Source organism: Mesoplodon densirostris, chromosome 1 (genome assembly GCF_025265405.1).
Source record: "Mesoplodon densirostris isolate mMesDen1 chromosome 1, mMesDen1 primary haplotype, whole genome shotgun sequence".
Classification (NCBI taxonomy): domain Eukaryota; kingdom Metazoa; phylum Chordata; class Mammalia; order Artiodactyla; family Ziphiidae; genus Mesoplodon; species Mesoplodon densirostris.
The window spans coordinates 32554999-32575126 of record NC_082661.1 but is presented as its reverse complement, the minus strand read 5'-3'; the positions used below and the strand labels follow the sequence as shown (position 1 = coordinate 32575126).

Genomic DNA, 20128 nt, shown 5'->3' with positions numbered 1-20128 from the left:
GTCTCTCTTCCTCTGCTGCCCGACTCTGCAGTTGAGGCGAGTCTACAAGCAAACCATCTCCACATTTCATTCTGATGAACAACCCAGCTAAGGATTGGAAGCCCCATCTCAGGGAAATGGGTTTGTGATTACAGACATATCAGAACCATGGAAGTAAAGGTTATTAAATCAGAATCAAGTGGTGGTCTGTGGGGGAGACAGCCTCTCCAGGACACTGGGAAGCTGGAGCTGGAGACAGGATTGTCCAGTCCAGAGACCTGGGCACTGGCTGCTTTCTCCTCCGTGTTGAGGGTGAGGTCTGTGCTGATGATAAGTTTGCTTCAAGAACCCAGCAACCCTAATGTTGGTTACATTCTTTTAAAGCAGGCCTATTATTCAGATGGTATGCTTTTGTATGATCACAACATTGTTTAAAATATCTTTAAGCTTCCCTATTAGTAAATAGCCTCCGGCCCAAGTCCCCTTACTCTCTGACCACTACCCCCCATCCCCCGGGACTTCACAGATCTCTTTACAAGTCAGCAGCTAAAGGATTAACTCTTGGTACTCCAGGAGGCCTTCAGAAGTATGTTCTGATTTGGCAGTACCTAGGCTACGCCTTCAAGGGGAATGCATAGATTGTTAGTGATTGTCAAATCACTAGTAAATGGTAAAACATATGAAAAAACAAGGGGGCAATGGCTCAGCAAGATGTTGGCTTTTTTTTTTTTTTTCTCTACTGGCAGGACTTTACCTATGAAGAGTGTGATATTGTCAGCTGCCCACTCTATAGGGACTAATGCCCTGCAAGGAAAATGCCATGCAAAGATATAATGCATCTGCTCCTGTTCTTGTCACCATCTGCCTTTCCTAACTTTGAAGTATAAATATATTAGGAACTTACAGCGGGTGGGAATGTGAAGCTTCTTTCCACTAATCTGTAACCCACCTGCATTGTGGTACACGACTTGACGGCTAGCTGTCAACCCAAGCAGTAGCAGTCTATCCATCCATCCATTCACTCACTTACATGATAAATATTTGTTAAATTCCTAGCAGGCGCCAATTACTGATTTAACTCCATTCTGTGCTGGGGAGAGTAGAAAAAAATTTTTTTCTTATCAAAAATCTCTAGGGACTTCCCTGCAGTGGTTAAGAATCCACCAGCCAATACAGGTGACAACGGTTCGATCCCTGGTCCGGGAAGATCCCACATGCTGCAGAGCAACAAAGCCAGTGTGCCACAGCTACTGAAGTCCCCGCGCCTAGAGCCAATGCTCCCCAACAAGAGAAGCCACCGCAATGAGAAGGCTTCGCACCGCAGCGAGAAGCCTGCGCACCGCAGCGAAAGAGAAGACCCCGCTCGCCGCAACAGGAGAAAGCCCGCGCGCAGCAGCAAAGACCCAAAGCAGCCAAAAATAAATAAATATATAAAATTTTAAAAACAAACAAACAAACGAAAACAATCTCTATTCTTTTGAGGTTTACCATCTACTTGAGGAGACATATGTAAACAAGAGCAACAACGTGGGATGAATTATAATGGAGGTATTTGGGGAACCACAAGAAGGTTCACTCTGCATAGGAACATCAGGGAAGGCTTCACAGAAGAGGTAATGTTTGGACAGAGTCCTAAAGGATGTGTAGGAATTTTCTAAGCAGAGATCGGAAGGGAGTAGGAAGACAGCATTCCAGGCAAAAGGAACAGATTGAGCAAAGACAGCACAAAATGACACAGCTCCCTAGGAATTCTTAAGGGGGAAACATCAGTGACTACAAGAGAGGGGTGGGACTCAGGGCCACGGCATGCTAAAAAATACAGAATTAAATTTAAGGCTTTCATGCCAGGAAGTGACATCACCAGCTATTTCTGTTCTAGAAAGGGCACTCTCTGGTGCGGTGGAGGAGGGACTGACCGGAGGCAGGGAGGTGAGTGTGGGCCTACAGGGGTGAACTTAGGCACTGGCACATGGAGAGGAGGGGTAGACCTGAAAGCTGCAAGGGCAGCAAAATGAACAGAGCCTGGGGAGCTGCGAGGGAGGCAGGGATGGAGGCCGACTCCGGGGCAGGCACTTGGGGAAGAGAGAGAATAGTGCCACGTCTCAGGCTGGGAAATGGTGAGAAGAAGGCAGTTTGGGGCAGAGGATGGCAGGTTGGATGATGAGTTCAGTTTTGCATGGGCTGTGTCTGAGATCTTGGTTGGACACCTGGTGGAGTTCCCAATGAACAGTAGGAAACAGAAGACCAAGGTACAGATGGCGATGGAGACTTGGAGTCATTGCTGACAATTCAAGCTCTGGGGGCAGCATGCAGAGTGAGAAGAGGGAGGGACCAGGACTGGAGAGAGTGATGAGCAGGATGTGCTGTTTGAGAGAAAGGGGGGTTCAGGAGAACATGAGAGGGGAAGAGCTGCCAATTCCCAGATCTGGAAGTGGAGTGGAGACCACCAAGGTCAGCCTCCCCTCCTGTCCATCAGTGGGTCAAGCATTCAGGAGAGAGGCCCATTTTATTCTTTGCTCAAACATCTCCTCATTTTATTATGAAAATTACATACACACTTTCAGAACAATTGCATCTTTTCCAATCTTCACACCAAAAATGCACCCAAACCCCGTTTCTATCAAGATTTCTTTGCAAACACCATTTCTTTAGTAACATATGTTTTCCTCCTTTTCTCTCCCCATCTTGATCACAACATGCTTCCAGACTCCCCCAAAACAATTCATCTGCCATCTCTCTTTACACATTAAATGCATCCCAGTTTCCAGCCTTTAATTTCTGGAACCCATTTCCCTGGTTGTTCTCTCTCCTGTAGACAAAATCCCACAGAGTCTTTGTAGCTATATATTCGAGATTGACATTCTTTTTAATCTTGGTACAATTAGATAACTGCCTCCAAAGTCTTTACCTTCAGGAATAAAAGGTCTTAGATCTTGTATCTTCTCCCATGACACCTGGACCTCCTTGGACAGGTGTATCAAAATGACTAAAAGACTGGACCCTGGAGTCAGGCACACATAGGTTTGCCACAGACATAAAGTCTCCATCCAGTCTTAAGCCCCGGTTTTTACATCTGCAAAATGGGATAACACTAAACATCTACCACCTAGAGTTGTGAAGAGAATTAAATGAGCTAATGCATTTAGTGTGTTTAACAGAACACCTGGCACATAGTAAGCGCTCAATAAATATTAGCGTTTATTACCACAATTGCTCTGCACAAACACCCCTCCCCAATCCCCAACTATATATAATTTTCAAGCAACAGAACATTATGCAAATTCAGGTGACTGGACTAGGTGATCGCTAAGGTTCCTTCTAGGGCTAATGTTCTAATATGTGAACTCTATTCTACACCAGGGAAACATGCTCCGTGAGTGTGAAGCAGCTTGGGACCGAGGGAGGCTTGTGTAGCAAGTGTCAGTATGTGAATGTTGCGGGGAGCACACGGAAAAGTGGTAAGAGCAAGGGGAGAAATGGAAAGATCCTCAGCGCAGGGTCAGCTGCTCTTTCCAGAAAAGCAGAAGAAAAGCCTCCTTGTGGTACTTTCTCAACAAATTTCACTGGTGAGGTTCATTTGAGTTACAAAGTTTCTAATTGCAAAAAAAAAAAAAAAAAAAAAAAAAAAAAAACCCTAGTTTAAAAAAAACTTCATCCTTTTAATCTCCCCCCGCCCACCCCCACCCCCGCCCCACATTGTATTTCAGACATCAAAGAATTAAACTCCCAAGGCAAGCCCAGGCTTTTATTCCCAAAGGCTCCTTTCTGCCTTGGCAGACAAGCTAGCTTTGACCACCTCTTCTGTGACTCCAGAAGACCTTTAAAAGGTTCCTGCCAGAAGCCCGAACACAAACAAAGACATACATCAGAGCCCCATAAGTCAGTCACACTCTTTTGTCTAATGCCCAGCTCCAAATCTCCACAGGCTCATCCTTCTGCATAAAAAACACTCAGACTGTTGTGCTCTTACTAAGGGCCAGAAACACAATCCTTCCGACTCTGTGAGGAAGTTCATTGACAATCTCTGGGTTTTTTTTTTTTTTTTTGGCCACACCACGCGCAGCATGAGGGATCTTAGCTCCCGGACCAGGGATCAAACCCGAGCCCCCGGCAGTGGAAGCTCAGCGTCTTAACCACTGGACCGCCAGGGAAGTTCCTACTATCTCCATTTTATGGACAAGGAAATTAAGGCACGTGACAGTTAAATAATTCATCCAAGTTCACAGGTGGCTGCCGGAGACTTCCCCAGGCAGTGCTTCCCCCCCACCACACCTTGCTGCCTCTCACCTTTACTTCCACTCCCAATTCCTTCTTATCTCCTGGTCCCCAAAAGGCACTGACCCCACTACGCGGCCAAGGGAATTCGTTATTCGGGAGCTGAATTCTAACCAGATAAAAATTATGCAAAACATTGACCTTTACTGATGTATTTCACTGACAAAATATTGCATTTGTTATTTAGAGTATGTGCAACTGAATAAAGCATCCCTTAAGTTAATGAAGAGTCCACATTGAAATGTGTCCGAAGTATGCCTTTCAGTGAGTCTAGCTCTGCGCTTATTCTTAGGTCATTTTAGATATCCCCAGATCCTACACTCCGCTGAAACTCAGAGAGTGAGGAAAAAATGCCCCGTCAGCTTCGATGTTACCTCTGTGAGGCGGCTCGGGGTGGCACCCTGGGGGGCCTCTCAAGGGGCACGATGGGTGTGCTGTCCACTGGTAGGGGGCCTGGACTACGACTTCTGGCAACCTCGGGGGCTTCATTATCCTACAGCAAAAAAGATGAGAAAGAAGGGTGAAAATCACACTAAGCAACAGCATAGTTGGACACTGCCATCCCACAAGCTCCTCAGCCCTCCCCAGGCTTTGGCTGAAGGTTACTTACTGACTGATAATCAACCCAGCAATACCAGGGCAGTTTTCCACTGACACTGACTCCCAGAGTCACTGAGGAGACCATCAGACCCAAATTATCATTAGCAATTCGAGCTCTTGTCCCTCACTACTCAGTGTGACATGTGGGCCACCAACATAACCATCGCCTGGGGGCTTGTGAGAGCCACAGGGTCCCAGGCTCCTCCCCACACCTGCTCCATCAGAGCCCACATTTTCACAAGATCCTAGGTATTTCTTATGCATGTTAAAGTTTGAGGAGCATTGCTCTATGTAACCAGATAGGGCTGGAGAAATTTTATTTTTAAACAAAAGTCCCTTTTTGGGACAACAGAACGGTGACTGGTCCTCAGTCACAGGGTCATACAAGCTGTGCCCTGGTGGGCAGCCCACCCCTAGGACCCTACCTCAGGGAGTCTCCTGGGTTGGCAGTGACCCATGTGACCTCACCCGCACATCCCAGCCGCTGGTCACTGGATCAGGATACACACCCTAACACAAATTGGGCCTCAGCCTAAGGCAGCAACTTACACTCTGCTCAGAGACCTTGCGGCTCTCGGGGGACTGTCTGCCACTATCCATGTGCAGACGCAGAAAAGGCCAGTGCGCAGTGAGAGAAAAAGGAGATACCCGCAGGGAAGAGGAGACGAAAGAGCGTGTGGCCTCGGGGGGTACAGTGAACAGTGGCTCCGGCTGTGGCATGCCCCGCTCTTGACCCAAGCCCCGAAAGGCGACCACTGCCCCTGGAATCCCTGATACTCATCCAGTTCCCTCTCACCCCTTTTGGCTTAACCCTTCCTCCTTCCCTCTCTTCCTTTCTTCCCCTCTTTTTATTGAGGTGAAATCCACATAACATAAAATGAACCATTTTAAAGTGAACAATCAGTGGCATTTAGTACATTCACAATATTGTGCAACCACCATCTCTATCTAGTCCCCAAACATTTTCATGACTCCCCCAAAGGAAACACTGTACCCCTTAAGCAGTTTACCCTCATTTCCCCTACCCCCAGGCCTGGTAACCACCAATCTGCATTCTGTCTCTATGGATCTACCTTTTCTGGACATTTCATATACACGGAATCCTACAATAGGTGACCTTTTGTGTTGGGCTTCTTTCACCTGGGTTTCCATTTCCTGCAGTGAAACGACCCCCGGGACAAGACCTATGGGGGTGCGGGCCCCGGCTCTCACCTCGTTGTCCCCCTCCATCCCGCTGCTCACACTGAGGAGGCTCCGGGTGCTGGATCGGTTACTCGCGCTGCCTAAAGGGCGCAAACAAAATCAGCTGGACTGTGGATTGTCTCAAGGTAAAGTAAATGCAGAACTCTAGCTCTCACTTACGGATAGAAACAATACACAAGCTGTGCATACGGGCTTCTTCAAAATGCTGCCATCTAATAACTCTACCATGTTATTAGAGTTCAGTTTTTCTTTCAGCATAAAATGAAATGTCATCTTTGTATTTCCACTTTTTGCTTTATAGCTACCATTTACTGAGGGCTTACCCCACATTATGTGCTTTAAAAGCACGACTGCATTTAATCCCTATGAAAACCCTACCTGATATTAGAGCTCCGATCTGACAGACAAGAAAACAGAGACGCTCTAGTTCTCACTGTTGAGTGGTATTTCTAAAATCTGCAAACAACTTTCGTTGCTAAAGTTTTTTTTTTTTTTTTACCTATTTAGAAATTACAGCATGTGTGAGTATCACACATGTATACATACCTTCTAAAAAGGGGCCAGTGTGACACAAAACACAAAGCACAGATTCAAAAGTATAATTTACACGCAGGGTAGGAATTGTGACTATGTGAGTTTAGGTGCTCAAGGATGTAAGTTGGGGATTCATCACCTACCTCGTTGAAACAGCATTATCCAATAGAACTTTCGGGAAATGTTCTGTTGTGTGCTATCCAATTTGGTAGCTAGTAAGACACATGGCTAATGCAACTGAGGAACTAAATTTTATTTACTTTTAATGAACTTAAATTTAAATAGCCACATGTAGCTAGGGGTTACGGTATCGGACAGCACAGCATTAGAACAAGCTCAAGAACGTGATTGGTCTAGCAGTGAAGAAGGAAGAGAAACAGTTAATCAACTAAAACTTTGACTTTAATTTACCAATATTGCCTTTAACGGTATTGCCAGATCTTAGGTCTGATGAATTTCCACTCAAAATAGCTCCTCATCATATTAGTTTATAGGTAAATTGCCTTAGTTTTGACTTCATTATGGTACCAACTTTGACCTAATTAATTTAGATGTTAGCTTGACGAGAGTAGGTTAAGATTATAATTTTGGATTGTTTCTCGGAGGCAGATTTTTAAATTTAAAATAATGTGTCGAAAATATTTCTAGAAACCAGGGGATTCAGAGTTAGTCTATTAAGGAGCACGTGACCCTGTCTCTTTCTCTCCAGCTACCCACACATAACACTGCTTGCTCAGCCAGAATGTCCTTTTCTCCCTGCTCCTCCCAACCCACCCCTATCCACAAATCGAAAAGCTCCTGTCCCCAACGCTCAGGACAAATGCTATCAAAACCTTGCCAGCTCCCCCCAAATGGAAGTAAACCCTCCCATCCACAGGCTCCCACCCCTGTGGAGCCAAGCCTCCCAGGTCATTCATCATTGTTCATCCCCTTCCCTTACAACGAACCAGACTCCTTCCAAAGTTTATCCGCTAGGAGGGAGCAAAAAGTTGTCCAGGCACTGGCTCCAGGATCCTGGAAATTCGCACCAGCCAGCTCCCCTTGTCCCTTCCCTTGGTGTTCTTGAATTTTTAACTCCCACCCTTTGGCTTTGAGGCTTCCCTCCTGGTTTATCAGCCCTGGCTGTCCCTCTCCTCTCTCCAAGGCTGATGACCTGCTTGCCACAACCTGTCTGGACTGCACCACTGGTAGGAGGCTCTGGTCCCAGCCCCCATCATCTTCACTCTTGCTGGGGGAAGGGGCCAGTGCCCACCCCCTTGCCAGGCTTCTGTCACCAGGGAAGAAGGATCAGACAAGTATCTAACTGGTATTATTTTTATACCTTCTCTCCTCCATTATAAGTCCCCTGAGGACAGACCCTATTTCTTTTTCAGCTTTATGTCTCCAGTATGCAGTCTAGCTCCATATGCACAGAGCTGTCCTCAATATTTGGTGGAGGAATGAATGAGAGAAAAAAAAAAGACCCTATATACATGACCCTTAAGAAACTTGAACCAGACAACTTAGAAGAAGGTCAATGGTCTTTCTGTAATGAAACTTTTGGTCTCTTAAACATAACACTAATATTTTGTGCTTAAAATTATAGTCACAACCAGATTTCACCTGCAACTGTTTTCCTGTAGTTCCCAAGAGATGACAGCTGCACCATAATAAAATAGTGCTGTTTTTAGGGTATGACTCCAGGGGTTGAGGGGCCGTTGGTGGATCAGAGCTGGGCCATCCTCCCTCTCCCTCTTTGCCCTGGGAACTGTTTCTCTTTGGAAGGCAGTATGTCCCCATGGTTGAGCACACAGAGAGATCCGGATGTGAATCCCAGATGCCCTGCTTAATTTCCAAGTGCCTCAGGGTAAGATGCCTAACCTAAGCCTCTGTTCCCTGGTCTCACAGCACTGCTGTATAGAGTAAGACCGCACGGTAACAGGCTTGGCACAGAGCCTGTAAGAGCAAGCATTTGATTAATTATAGCAGCTATCATCATCATCATCATCACCAGTCTCAAAATGGCAGATTATCCACTAGTGACCCAAGGGCCCTCACCTCCAGTGTCCACACCTTTGTATAGCCTCCTCCTCACCTCCCTCTCGGCTTAGCCATGTGACTTACTTTGGCCAATATGACCTTAGCAAGTGTGATGCAAGCCAAAGCTCGATAAGTACTTGCACACTGGGGCTTGTCCTTCTGGAATGCTCCCTTTATGGATCTTGTTATCATACAAGAAGTTCAGGCTATTGAATTAGAGGCCATATGTAGAGAGTCCCTGAAGAGTGAGAGGCCATCGTGGATGCTCCAGCCCGTGCCAAGCTTACAGCTGAATACAGTCACATGAGTGACCCCAACTGACCACAGCGGGTGGAGGTGAACAATTCCCACTTGACTCCTGGCCAAGTTTAGAATCAGACATAAATAAATGATTATGTTTCAAGCCACTGCATTTTGGGATAATTTGTTACATAGCAATAGATAACTGTACAACAGGGCCTGGATGCGGTCTACAGCAACAGAGTAAAATAAAATCCTCTGGTCTGTCATTTAATAACATTTTCTACCCCAATAAGATAGCTGTCTCTGGGCAGTAAACCACCAGACAAGGTAAGAAGCAGTTTATGCTTCCCAGTCTATTCTCACTCCAAGCTAACTCAAAGTGAAACATACGCATAAAATGGTTTAAATGAATCTGAACCTGAAGTGAGTACTCTGCATTTATCTTGTTAAATTTCCCCTTCCCCCACCCCAGAAAGCCCTGCCCTCACCCCAAAAGTGTCTATACCACTTCTCCTCTCCTCTGTGACACGTCTGAGTCGGCTGCCTGCCTGTCCCTTGCTTCCTCTGCCACCTGTGATGACTCCCATTTCTGAACTTATCAGAATTCTCTAAATTGTCTAAAGGGGGGGGGGTGATACACATTATCACCCCCATAATGTAAGGGGAGGTTTTCTTCTCTGTTAAGTCTAGGCTTCTCATGTGGTTGTATGATATGCTTTGGGTCTGTCTCAACAGCTAACAGTGGCAGAGAGAAGAGCTGGGTTCTACTCTCATTTTGCCATTGACTGGCTGTGGGACCTTGGGCAAAACCCTTTCCCTTTCTGGGTTACAAATACTCTATTAATAAAGTAAGGAGGGGGAATAGTTCAGAGGATCTTGACCTAAGTCCATGGATGGGCAAAATTGTGTGTGTGTGTGTGTGTGTGTAAACACATGCATGTGCATTTTTATAGGAAGCACATCCAGAGCATATACCAGACTCTCAAAGGGGTATGTGATACAGAAAAGATTAAGAACCCCTGGGTTAGGTGAACTTCCAGTTCCTACATCCATGTGGGGGTCCTCCACCTGATATTTAAGGAGACGTGAGTCCTGAAATTCAGCTTGTCTCTTGCTCTTTCCCTTCTCTCCTAGCTGTTTTGATAACACTGAAATGTTTGAAAGCAGGGAAACTCGATCTATTTGGCTTGTGAAGCTAGTGTGTCTGAAGTCAGCTAATACCGCCCTGGATCTGGAAACAAAGCACCAGCTCCTGCCTGCACATCAGCGTGTGTTGCCTTGTTGCAATCAGACTCCTACTCAAGCTGTCAAGCCAAAAGGAAGACATTTCCAAATTAGATCCTCAACTTGCCTATAAAGTTGGAATTCTCAAATCCGAGTTCACTGTTTTCTAATGTTTCTGACTTTGTGCCCTTTCCTTCCCCTTCCCACAGATGAAGCAAAAAGAACAGTAGGCAAGAGTCTTGGCCCTGGATTCAGTCCACCTGAGTTCAAATCCCAGCGCTACCACTTGTTAGCTATTTAACCTAGAGGAAGGCACTAAGTTTCCAGTTTCCTCCTCGGTAAATAGAGGCGATAATACCTATCCTGTAGAGTGATTATGAGAATTAAATCAGAGAATCTGTGGAAGAGGCTTAGCATATAGTAAATGCTCAATAAATATTAACAAGTATTATGATTAGGATTTTTCATTTATAAAAGCAATAGAGTAATCATTATCATGCAAGCTGGCTTCACGGGATATTTGTATAAAGGATCTTTGGCGCCCTGAAAAAGGCGAACCTCACAGGCTAAATGTCCCCCATTTCTTACACCTCCCAAGCCCAGATCAGGCTCCAAGTAAGATCTTCTGGGCTCATAACAGAGCACACTTCCAAGGCCCAAAGGCACCTGCGGGTCACCTGCTTACTTGCTGTGCTGGAGGTACTGTCTGTTTTCCAGTCTCCTCGTCTTAGCTCTGTCCTTGCGGGAAAGACGCTTTTCCTGGGGCCACTCTCATAGACTCCAAACTCCACTTTCCCTGGCAGGTGCTGTGAGTGCCGAATTGGGACTGTGATCTCCAAGTCTGGAATTAGAGGGAAAAGGGATAAGCTTTAAGGCACCAGGATGCTATTTACAAAACTGCTGGGCTGCTCTCTCTCTCCACCCACCTCCTCCACCTGAATCTGGAGGGTGCCTGGAGGAGAGGAGAGGGGGAAGGAGGAGGAGAAAGGGAGGGGGAAGAGGGTGGGGTCCTGTCCAATTCAGCACTGAAACTCCACAGACTACTGTGTGGCAACGGTTGACAGAAAGTTGGGGTGCAGGAATGTTAGAAAGGGCAGAGAAATGCTTTTGCATCAGGTAGAAGAAAGAACATGTGATTAGGGAAAGATCTGGGGCCCCGGCTCCACCACTCACCAGCTGTGGAGCTTGAGTTAAGTCAGTCGACCCCTCTGAATTACTTCCCTTTCTGAGGAGGGGTTGCGAATGCCATTGATTGTAATAATAGGTTATCCTGTGCATCACGCAGAGTTCTAAGAGCTTCCGTATTTTTAGCTCCTTGAATCCTCCCGACACCCATGAAATAAATACTATTGTCAACATTCTCAATAGAAACTAAGGTACAGAAAAGTGAAGTAGCGTGTCCCATGTCCCTGTCACACAGTCGGTAAGGGGGACAGCTGGGATTTGAACCCAGGCTCCAAAGTCCAGGCCCTTAATCACTACTCAGACTGCCTCTCAATCCCTTAATAAGTGATGGATGAAGGGTGGGTGGTCCACAATGACAGCAATGATCCAGAGAGTTCACGAAAGGGGGTCCATCAGGCCCATGAAAGATTTGGTGACTTGGAAAGCTCATCAGTGGTTTGAGACCCCCCAGATTCAGAAGGATAGATTATCCCTTTGCCCTGCAAAGCGTTAACCTAACCTCTTTACTGGCTTAGCCCTGCCCAGTGGTTGGTCTTTCTTCCTCCCTAGATTTCCACCCCTGGGTGCTATGAGCAGGGAACAACTCCAGCTGACAAGTGGAACAAAACATCTGTGCGGGCCCAAACCAGCTTCCTCTCCAGGGAAGTGTGAGAGCCAGGTGATCTCCTGTCACAGGGCTCCCCTTGAGGCCCTGGACCTTCCCAAGACCTGGGACGGGGCCCCTGCGAAGAGGTGTAAGCGCAGGGGGCACTTTTGGGGACACGTGGTCTCATTCTCGAGGAACTTCCTCCTGGCCTCTCCTCTGCTAGGGGATGGGTGTGGCAGGAAGTTCAGGGAGGGCAGCGGCAGGGGTGGCTCCGCTTGCCAAAGCCAGAGGCCTGCCAAGAAGGGTAAACGAGTTAAACGGGTAAACCAGCACAGGTGCGAGGACAGGGTGGACCAAGTGTGCTCAACATGCTGCATGGAGAATATTAAAACAGTGGACTGCTGGTTTGCGTGAGCTCAAGCTTTCCTCATCCTAGAGACTCTGGTTCCAAGCGTAGTGTCTGGTCCTAGTAGTAACCCAGCTTTCCAGGTCTCGGTGGAACACAGATCTTTTTCATGTCCTTGGGCTCTCTTGCTTACAACTGAGCAGTGGAGGCACCCACCCAAGCTTGGAAGCACTTGGGTGGAGACTAGCCGGTGTACCCACACGTGGGTGTGAGCCCATGGTGGCTCAGAGCCCAAACAGGTGACACTTTTTTCCCCCCCAGCTTTGACCGAGCTGTTTAACAGCAGTCTCTTAAAGGGAGGTTCCTGTCTGCTTAATTCACTTCAATGAAGCAATTTTCGACTCTGAACAGTTCGAGGAGGAAGGAAAATAAAATACACAGGAAAAATGTTGGGAGTCAACAGTTCAAAAAATCAAGTAGAGCCGGTCTAAGTGTCTACAAAATGCTGATATTCTTTGAATAAAGGGACACTGCCAGGAAAAATAATTATCATCACTATACTGCGTAGTACTTTTGCCAAAGTGAATTGACATGTGTTACTATTCCTCCTTTGACCTCTGCTACTCCGTGAAGCAGATAAGCTGGGTGTAACCACAGATGAGGAAACTGAGGCACAGAGTGGTTAGAGGAAAAGGCCTGGATCATGAAGTGATTCAGTGACAAAGCAGGGATCAGAACCCAGGCCTCCTGGGACCCAGCCTGCTTCTCCAGGTCCCGCTGTGCACTGGCCACAGACACGCCCAGAACACGAATATTGATATTCTCCTCCACGGGGCCAGGCCGTTCAGCAAGTCGGGAGTCAGCCAGACCTCCTCTGATTCCCTACACCATCAGCGCTCTGCACTTCTCAGCGAGAGGAAAACAACTCCCCAGGGCTGAAGAAAGACTGGCAGGTTATTATGAACAATCTGTTACTTTTTAATCGTCCTTGGTCTTTTAACCCAAATTAAAGAAAAACCACCATTGTTCTTCTTTTCTAAGGCAAATGAGGTTTCCAAATGAATAGAGTCAGTCCTTGAGTGGAGTGGCCTCCATTCCTGGAAAAGGTCCTTCAAGCAGAAATGCCATTCATTGGCCCTAATTTTCCTATAGGTCAATGTTATCCTGTGTCGATGGTTTTCAAATGTTCTTTTGTTTTTTGTGAAGCAGGATTCTTTCCTCTAGTGAAAACAGAAGCTCAGTATAGAAAATGGATTTTTTAAAAAGGAGCTGCAATGGTTGAAGCAGAGTAAGTGGCCCCACACCCTGTTCCAATCCTAATCTACTCCCCTACCCCATCCCCAACTGCCCCCCAGTTCCTACCTGCTACCCCTACAAGCATGGATGCAGCAGCACTGGAGCACCTGAGTGTGAAAATCCCCAGAAGAGGCAATTTCAAGTTAGAATGTACTAAGTACACAATCGAGTTTTATGCAAAGATCTAGTATATCATATTTACTCAACCATAAATGATGCCTTCTCTTTGGCAGATGCTCTGATGACCTTGGGCCTCACCAGGCAGTACAGGGTCCAACTTCCAACTGCGTGAGCTTTCTCTGGGAGCCAGATTACAAGCGCCCGTCTCCCAGCAGCCCTCACCCAAAGACACGGGAGCTGGTGTCTAAATGCCCCACGGGAGGGATAACTCTTCCAGTGTTCTCCATTGACTCCCAGAGTCTCTGGGGAGATGAAACTGCAGTCTCCATGGTGCTAACTGCACGCTGCTGGCCGCCTTTCCTTCCTCTCCCACTTCCCACCCGCTCCTGTGTTCTCTAGGATCACCTCCCATATCAGCTCAAATCCTTGTCAGGGAAGAAAAAGTTCTAGAAATGGATAGTGTTCATGGCTGTACGTTATTTTGAGTGTACTCAATGCCACCAAATTTTACATTTACATGCAAATAGGAAATTTTATCTTATGTATATTTTACCAAAATAAAAAGCAAAAATATAGGGAGACTCTTGGTGCTGATGGATAGAACATTCTCCCCATGTGGGCTACTTGTGGTCCCCAGCCGTTCTTGCTCAGTGTCAAATTATACATAGTTTAATCTTTTAATAGTTATGACATTAATTAAAACCCTCGATGTAAAAAGAAAAAAAAAACGTAACCCTTCACCACCCCCACCCCCAAATCCTGGTCAGGGGTCTGCTTCTTGAAGAGTAGGGTAGCAGGGAAGGTAGGGCATCTAAACCATGTTCCTCTGGAAAAATTTAGACATTGACCATTCCAATCTAGACTAGAGCCACTGGTGGGTATCACTTATTCGGAGCCTGATTAGCCTTGAGTGAACTTTGTAAAATGTGTCAAAAGCCACGATTCCAGGCCTGGCCCCCCGATGGTGAGCCCCAGCTCAGCACACTCTCCCTGGGAAGCCCTGGCTAAGAGGATGCCAGCTGATGTGCGGGTGGTTTTTAGAGTGCCTCCATGTGCCGGGCACTGTGCCTGACCCCAGTTATGCCCTAACTCATTGAATCTTCAGAGAGACTCTCCTGGATGGGCACTTTTATTTGTGCCATTTTGCAGATGAGCACGGAGGCTCAGGCAGGTGAAGTATCTTGCCCATGGTTCCCAGCTAGTTAGGGGTGAACAGTGAGCAGGAACTTGACCTCAACCCTGCTGGCCCCAGGGCCCATGCCTGCAACCCTCTACTCCTCGGCATGCATGTCTGTCTTGCTTCCAACTCCCCAGTGGGCCCAGGTGGAGCCTGGGTGGGTGGTGCATGTGTGATGACACCAGCAGCTCAGCTCTGGAGCCCAGGCTGCTGAGCACACATGACTCCAACGCTACGACTCACCGGCCTTCAAACACCACATGCCCCACCAAATCGCAATTCTCTTGATACTACCTATATTTAAAAGCTTGAAATGTGTCATTCAATTAAGGCTTCTATTGACCTCTGGGTTCATGTGCTCTAGTTTTAAAAAGCACCTCAGCCCTCTACCACCGAGAACCCTATTGTCTGACCCTAGGATGACTGCAGCTCTTGAAACAGATTTTCTCCCTTCTCTCCTTTTTCCTCCTCTCAAATAGGAGGCAGACAAGTATGAGGGAGGCTAGTGGCAGCATACATTTAAAACTTAGTCACCCAGGCAGGAGCCTGAGGATGACCCCTCTGACCTTCTGCCACGGTTGTATCCTCTTTACCCCTCTTCTTCCAAAAAGTCAAAATCAATAATATTCACTAGGCTACATTGCTTGTAAAACACTGTGCTAGGCATTGTGGGACAGGCTGTAGCTGGGAAAACCAGACCTACACAAATAAAAGACTAACTCATGAGCTACCAGATGGTGAAGATTGCATCTTACAGGTCTCTGTATTTGGCTGGGTGCCTGGTGCTCAGGAAGTATCTGTGGAATGAATGAATGGTGTCACCAAACGTTTCACTCAAACCAACCATTCCAACAGAGATTTCTTGAGTTCCACCAACGTACTGTGCTACATGCTGGGGATTCAGCAGAGCACAAAACAGACAAGTTCTTGTCCTCACAGAGCTTATGCAGGTGGTGGTGGCAGGGTTCGGGGGAGAAGGGGTGTGGAAAATAACCATGAGAACAGAAACATAATTCCAGTCTGTGATTTGTGAGAAGAGGGTGAGCAATGGCACAGGAGGTGAGTTGTGGAGGGCTACTCTGGAGAGAATGGCCTAACTCTGAGGGATGAAAAAGAGCCAATGGGTAAGGATGTGGGAAAAGAAGTGGAGGGGGGACAGCAAGTGCAAAGGCCCTGGGCAGAATGCCCTTGGCATAACAGAGCAACAAAAAGCAGTCCATTGCAACTGGAACACAGGGTGTGAGAGAAAGTGGAGGATGAGCTCAGGCATCACATCATGCAGGGTCTTGTAGGTCACAATGAAGAGTGTGATTTTACTCTTGGGACAAGAGCCCCCAAGGGTTTTGAGCAAGAGAGTGACATCATCTGATTTTTATTTCTGAAAGGTTGTTGACTACAGTTTGTAGGATTAACTGTAGAGGAATAAGAATGGACACAGGGAGACAATTGAAGAGGCTTCTGCATTAATCCAGGAAGAGATGATGGTGGCTTGGATGCAGCTGTGGCATGGAGGGTCGTCAGAAATGATAACATGTACTTTGGAGGCAGAACTTCTGGGAATTGCTGATGGTTTGAAGGAATGAAGTAATAACAACCAGAGGCAACAGAAAAGAAGTGCCAGGTGGATGGAAGGGATACTAAGTTCTATAGATGCTCAAATGAAGAAGGAGTACAATGGCCAGGAGTGATCCAGGAAGGCTTCACTGAGAAGGGGCTGTCAGGGCTGGGTCTCTCAGCACCGGTAGTTTCATACAGGTGAGGAGGGAGAGGCATGAGCAAGGGGCCTGTGGCAGGAAGAGGTCCTGTTCGAAGACCAGGGTATTACCAGACTGACCAGGTTCATGGAAAGTCGGGCCGTGGATGGCAGCTGGAGACAAACTACAGAAGTTATGCACCAGCATAGTTCTTTATGCAGTGGAGCGCCATTCAAGATCTGAATGCTTCTGAAAGTCTCTTCTTGCCAGCTCTTCTTGGTATAAGGCTGGCCAGTGTACATCACAGAGACCCACCATGCCAGAGGCTCTCAGCGAGGACATGCAGTGCGGGCAAGTGCCCATTCCTTGCTCAGGGGTGGTGGTGCCACATGGGTAGCACCTGGGGGAGGGAGGGTCCAGGGGAACAGAGGGGCCTGGTCCTCGGTGAGAACAACTGGAATCCATGGCGCTGCTATCGGGCCCCCACCACACACGGCAGGAGCCCTGTGGCACCTGAGACCGGGGCTTCCAAAGCAGCGTTTGGTGTGGACACTGATGGCACAGTGCCCTGCTCGAATCAGAAACAGACACTACGTGAACGGGGTCTTCTCTCTTCTCTGCTCAAAAACAGCGTCTTCCTAAATGCCAAGGGGAGAGTCGGGTGCCTGGGGAGAGAGCATTATCATCCTCTTTCCTGGGAGGAGGGATGCCGAGTTCAAGCCTTCCTTCCATTCATTTGCTGACATGCCTTATGTGCCAGGTACTAGATTGATAGAATTAACAAGACAAAGCCGTTGCCCCCAAAGACCTCACAGCCTAGTGGGGGACCCAGATCTATAGACAGGTGACAGGTGCTGGGCAAGCATTCTGCCCACTCAGGCCCCAGCAGAAAGGAGAGTCAAGGACAACAGACCACAGCAAAGCCCCCCAGCATGCAGCACCCCCAGGAAGCCATGTACCTGTCTGCTTCCCGGATTTTTGCTTTTCTCTCTGTCTTCGGGTGATGCTATCTCTTAGCCGTTTAAGATTTTCCTGGAAAAAAAGTTAGTTTATTTTAAAAATATACACCAGAATTATACCCTCTGGGCATTAGAGTTTCTTCCTGATTTTATGACATTTGCAAGCTATATCACATTGCAATAACATTTCCAACGTGCAGATGAGGCTGGAGTGCACTTGCAATCGGCTCCCAGAGAAATCCAAGCCCTCTTAGAAGCTGTGCCTGAAGAGAAGACATCTTGTCCACAGCGAAGTATTTCCCCTCCTCTCTGGTTCTCAGCTCCTTCCCAGCCCTATAACCCACCACCCACTTTGCACGCCCCTTAGAAAAGCCTGTCTCCTACTTGCTTACAAGCTCTCCACCTACATTCCTACCTCTGAGACTGTGTTCTCACACATTCCCCTGACCCTGAGGGACACGGATTCCATGACTTCGTTCCAAGTCTGGGTCAAGGCCCACCTTCTAAGCGCCCCCTCCCATACTGCTCCAGTCCTTACTGCTGCCCACGCCATCTGCCACTGGGCTACACTGCCTTACCCTGTGTGTGTGTGTGAGTGTGCGCACGCGTGCGCGTGTGTGGTCTCTTCAGAGGTACTGTGAGCTCTCAAAGGGCAAGAGACCAGGTCTCGGACCTTTCTGTAATCCTGCAGTCTGGTCTATAGCAGTCATTCAATAAATGTTGAACAGACGTGTGAGGGTCAAGATTTGTTGCTATTTTAGTCAATAAATAACAATCAGCTTGAAGTTAAGTGTCTGAGCATTCTAGGGAAATGCCCCAGGGACCCACATCCAGACCATCTGGTTGGAGCAGAAGGTTCCAGGGAGGGAGCCACGGAGGCAGGACTGAAAGGCTGGTTGGGGTGTGACTGCAGCTGAGAGACTGAGCTTGGTCCAGGAAGCAGCAGGGCAACATGGGAGGTTGTGGGCTGGCCATAGCTTTAAGGTCTGGCAGAGAGGAGGGGGAAGGAGGCAAGGAGACCCACCAGGAGACAATGTGATAGGGCAGAGGTAGGCGATACAGGCCAGCATGGGGATGTGGCAGACGGAATGCAAAGAAAGGAGCAGAGGCAAGAGGGAGAACGTGACGGAGCAAGACCAAGCGAGACCCACAGCCGGCTGGATGCGGGGGAGTGTGGAGGAAGAGCCCAAGAGGGGCTGACGCCTGAACTTCAGCGTCTGGAAGATAACAGTGCAGTGAACAGACACAGGGCGTCGGGAAAGGGCAGCAGCCTCGAGCGACGGCTTGCTGTTGGATGTGCTGCAGGTCTAGGGTGCTTCAGGGGACACACTCAGCTGGTGGCTGGAAAGGTGTTACAGAGACACAGACTCAAGAGTCACCTGCACGGAGAAGGAGCTGAAGGGAACCTGGACGGTACCTGCTCACGGAGGGGAAGTGAAGGAGACAGAGGCGTGGAGGAAAAGCACGGTGGGGCAGCCCCAGGAATAGTCTTCACACTGCCCAGTCCTTGGATGGAGGGTGCTCTGGAAGCACCAGGAGGCTGTCAGAGCATGGAGTACTCTCAGCATTTACTATGTGTCAGGCATGCTGAGGGCTTTACAAGGTTTACATCGTCTAGTCCTCTCCCTTCTCATTTCAGAGATGGGAGAGTGGAGGTACAGAGAGGCCAAGGTCATCCAGCCCGAAGAGGCAGAATAAGGCTGAACTCAGGCTGCCTGGCTTTGGAGCCCGGGCTTCTCCTAACTACCGTGCCACGCGGCACCAACTTGGCAAGAAAGAAAAGCGGTGTTTGGCCAGGACCAGCCTGTTCCCCGCAGCCCCGCAGCCTCCCTGGGTCTCCGGGGTGACGAGGGCCCTGGGTTCCTGCATCCAGACCCCCAAAGGGAAGGGGGGCAGGCTGGGAGAGCAGGTGACCCTGTTTAAGGGGGCGCTCAGAAGGCAGAAGGTGTGGTGCAGGGAGCACAGGCTCTGGAGCGAGAAGGGGCTCGTCGGAATCCTGACTCTGCCTCCTCACCTCTCTGAGCCTCACTTTTCTGTAAAATGGGAGCAATGACACGTATTTCAACACAGGCTGTGAGGGGTAGAAGGGATTAGGTCCACTCAGCGCTTAGCACAGTGCCTCAGGTTGTTGTCAGAGATGGACAAATGCAGCTTTAGGACTCACGTCCCCACTTCTCACTGTGTGGAGTGACATATCCTCACACTAATAGCAAGAGTCTCCTGACAGCCCAGCCCTCCAATCCCAGTCTCCTCTTGAGTGGTAGCCATTCGGATGGGTGTGGGCTAGCTGTTCCCAGATTTTTGTCTTTGCATTTGCATACATGCCTACAGTTTGTGTGTGTATGTCTGTGTGTGTGTGTACGTCTGTGTGTGTGGGGGGGATGTGTATGCATGTGAATGCGTTTTAACTTGAGTGGTTTTATGTCTGAGACTTGTTTTGTTCACCTAATCATAATTCTTGGGAGTTGTACCAGTTCTCTTTGAGTTCTAAAGTATGATAGTTCTGTGGGGGTGTTGGCAGTAGAGGTAGAGAGAAGGCCTCTGAGAAAAAAGGTGGAAAGCAAAAGTATAGGGCCACACACAGAGGGAAGAGGCAGGCACAGAACTGGGATCTGCAGTTGACTCTTGGTTCCTGATCTCTAGCCTCACGACAACAAGAAAAGCCATCCAGCTCTCAGCCAGGGAGCC

The 20128-nt window shown here is 48.1% G+C and overlaps 1 protein-coding gene across 1 annotated transcript in view; it reads right to left on the bottom strand.

The window, feature by feature from the left end:
• PIK3AP1 (phosphoinositide-3-kinase adaptor protein 1) overlaps nucleotides 1-20128 on the bottom strand; it is a 114436-nt gene that overhangs the window by 2326 nt on the left and 91982 nt on the right. Inside the window, exons 14-17 of the mRNA XM_060095776.1 lie at nucleotides 17441-17513; nucleotides 10763-10918; nucleotides 6067-6137; nucleotides 4629-4747 (exon numbers count right to left, since the gene is read on the bottom strand). Of these exons, the coding sequence (XP_059951759.1) occupies nucleotides 4629-4747; nucleotides 6067-6137; nucleotides 10763-10918; nucleotides 17441-17513 (419 nt within the window). The remainder of the gene's footprint in view (nucleotides 1-4628; nucleotides 4748-6066; nucleotides 6138-10762; nucleotides 10919-17440; nucleotides 17514-20128) is intronic.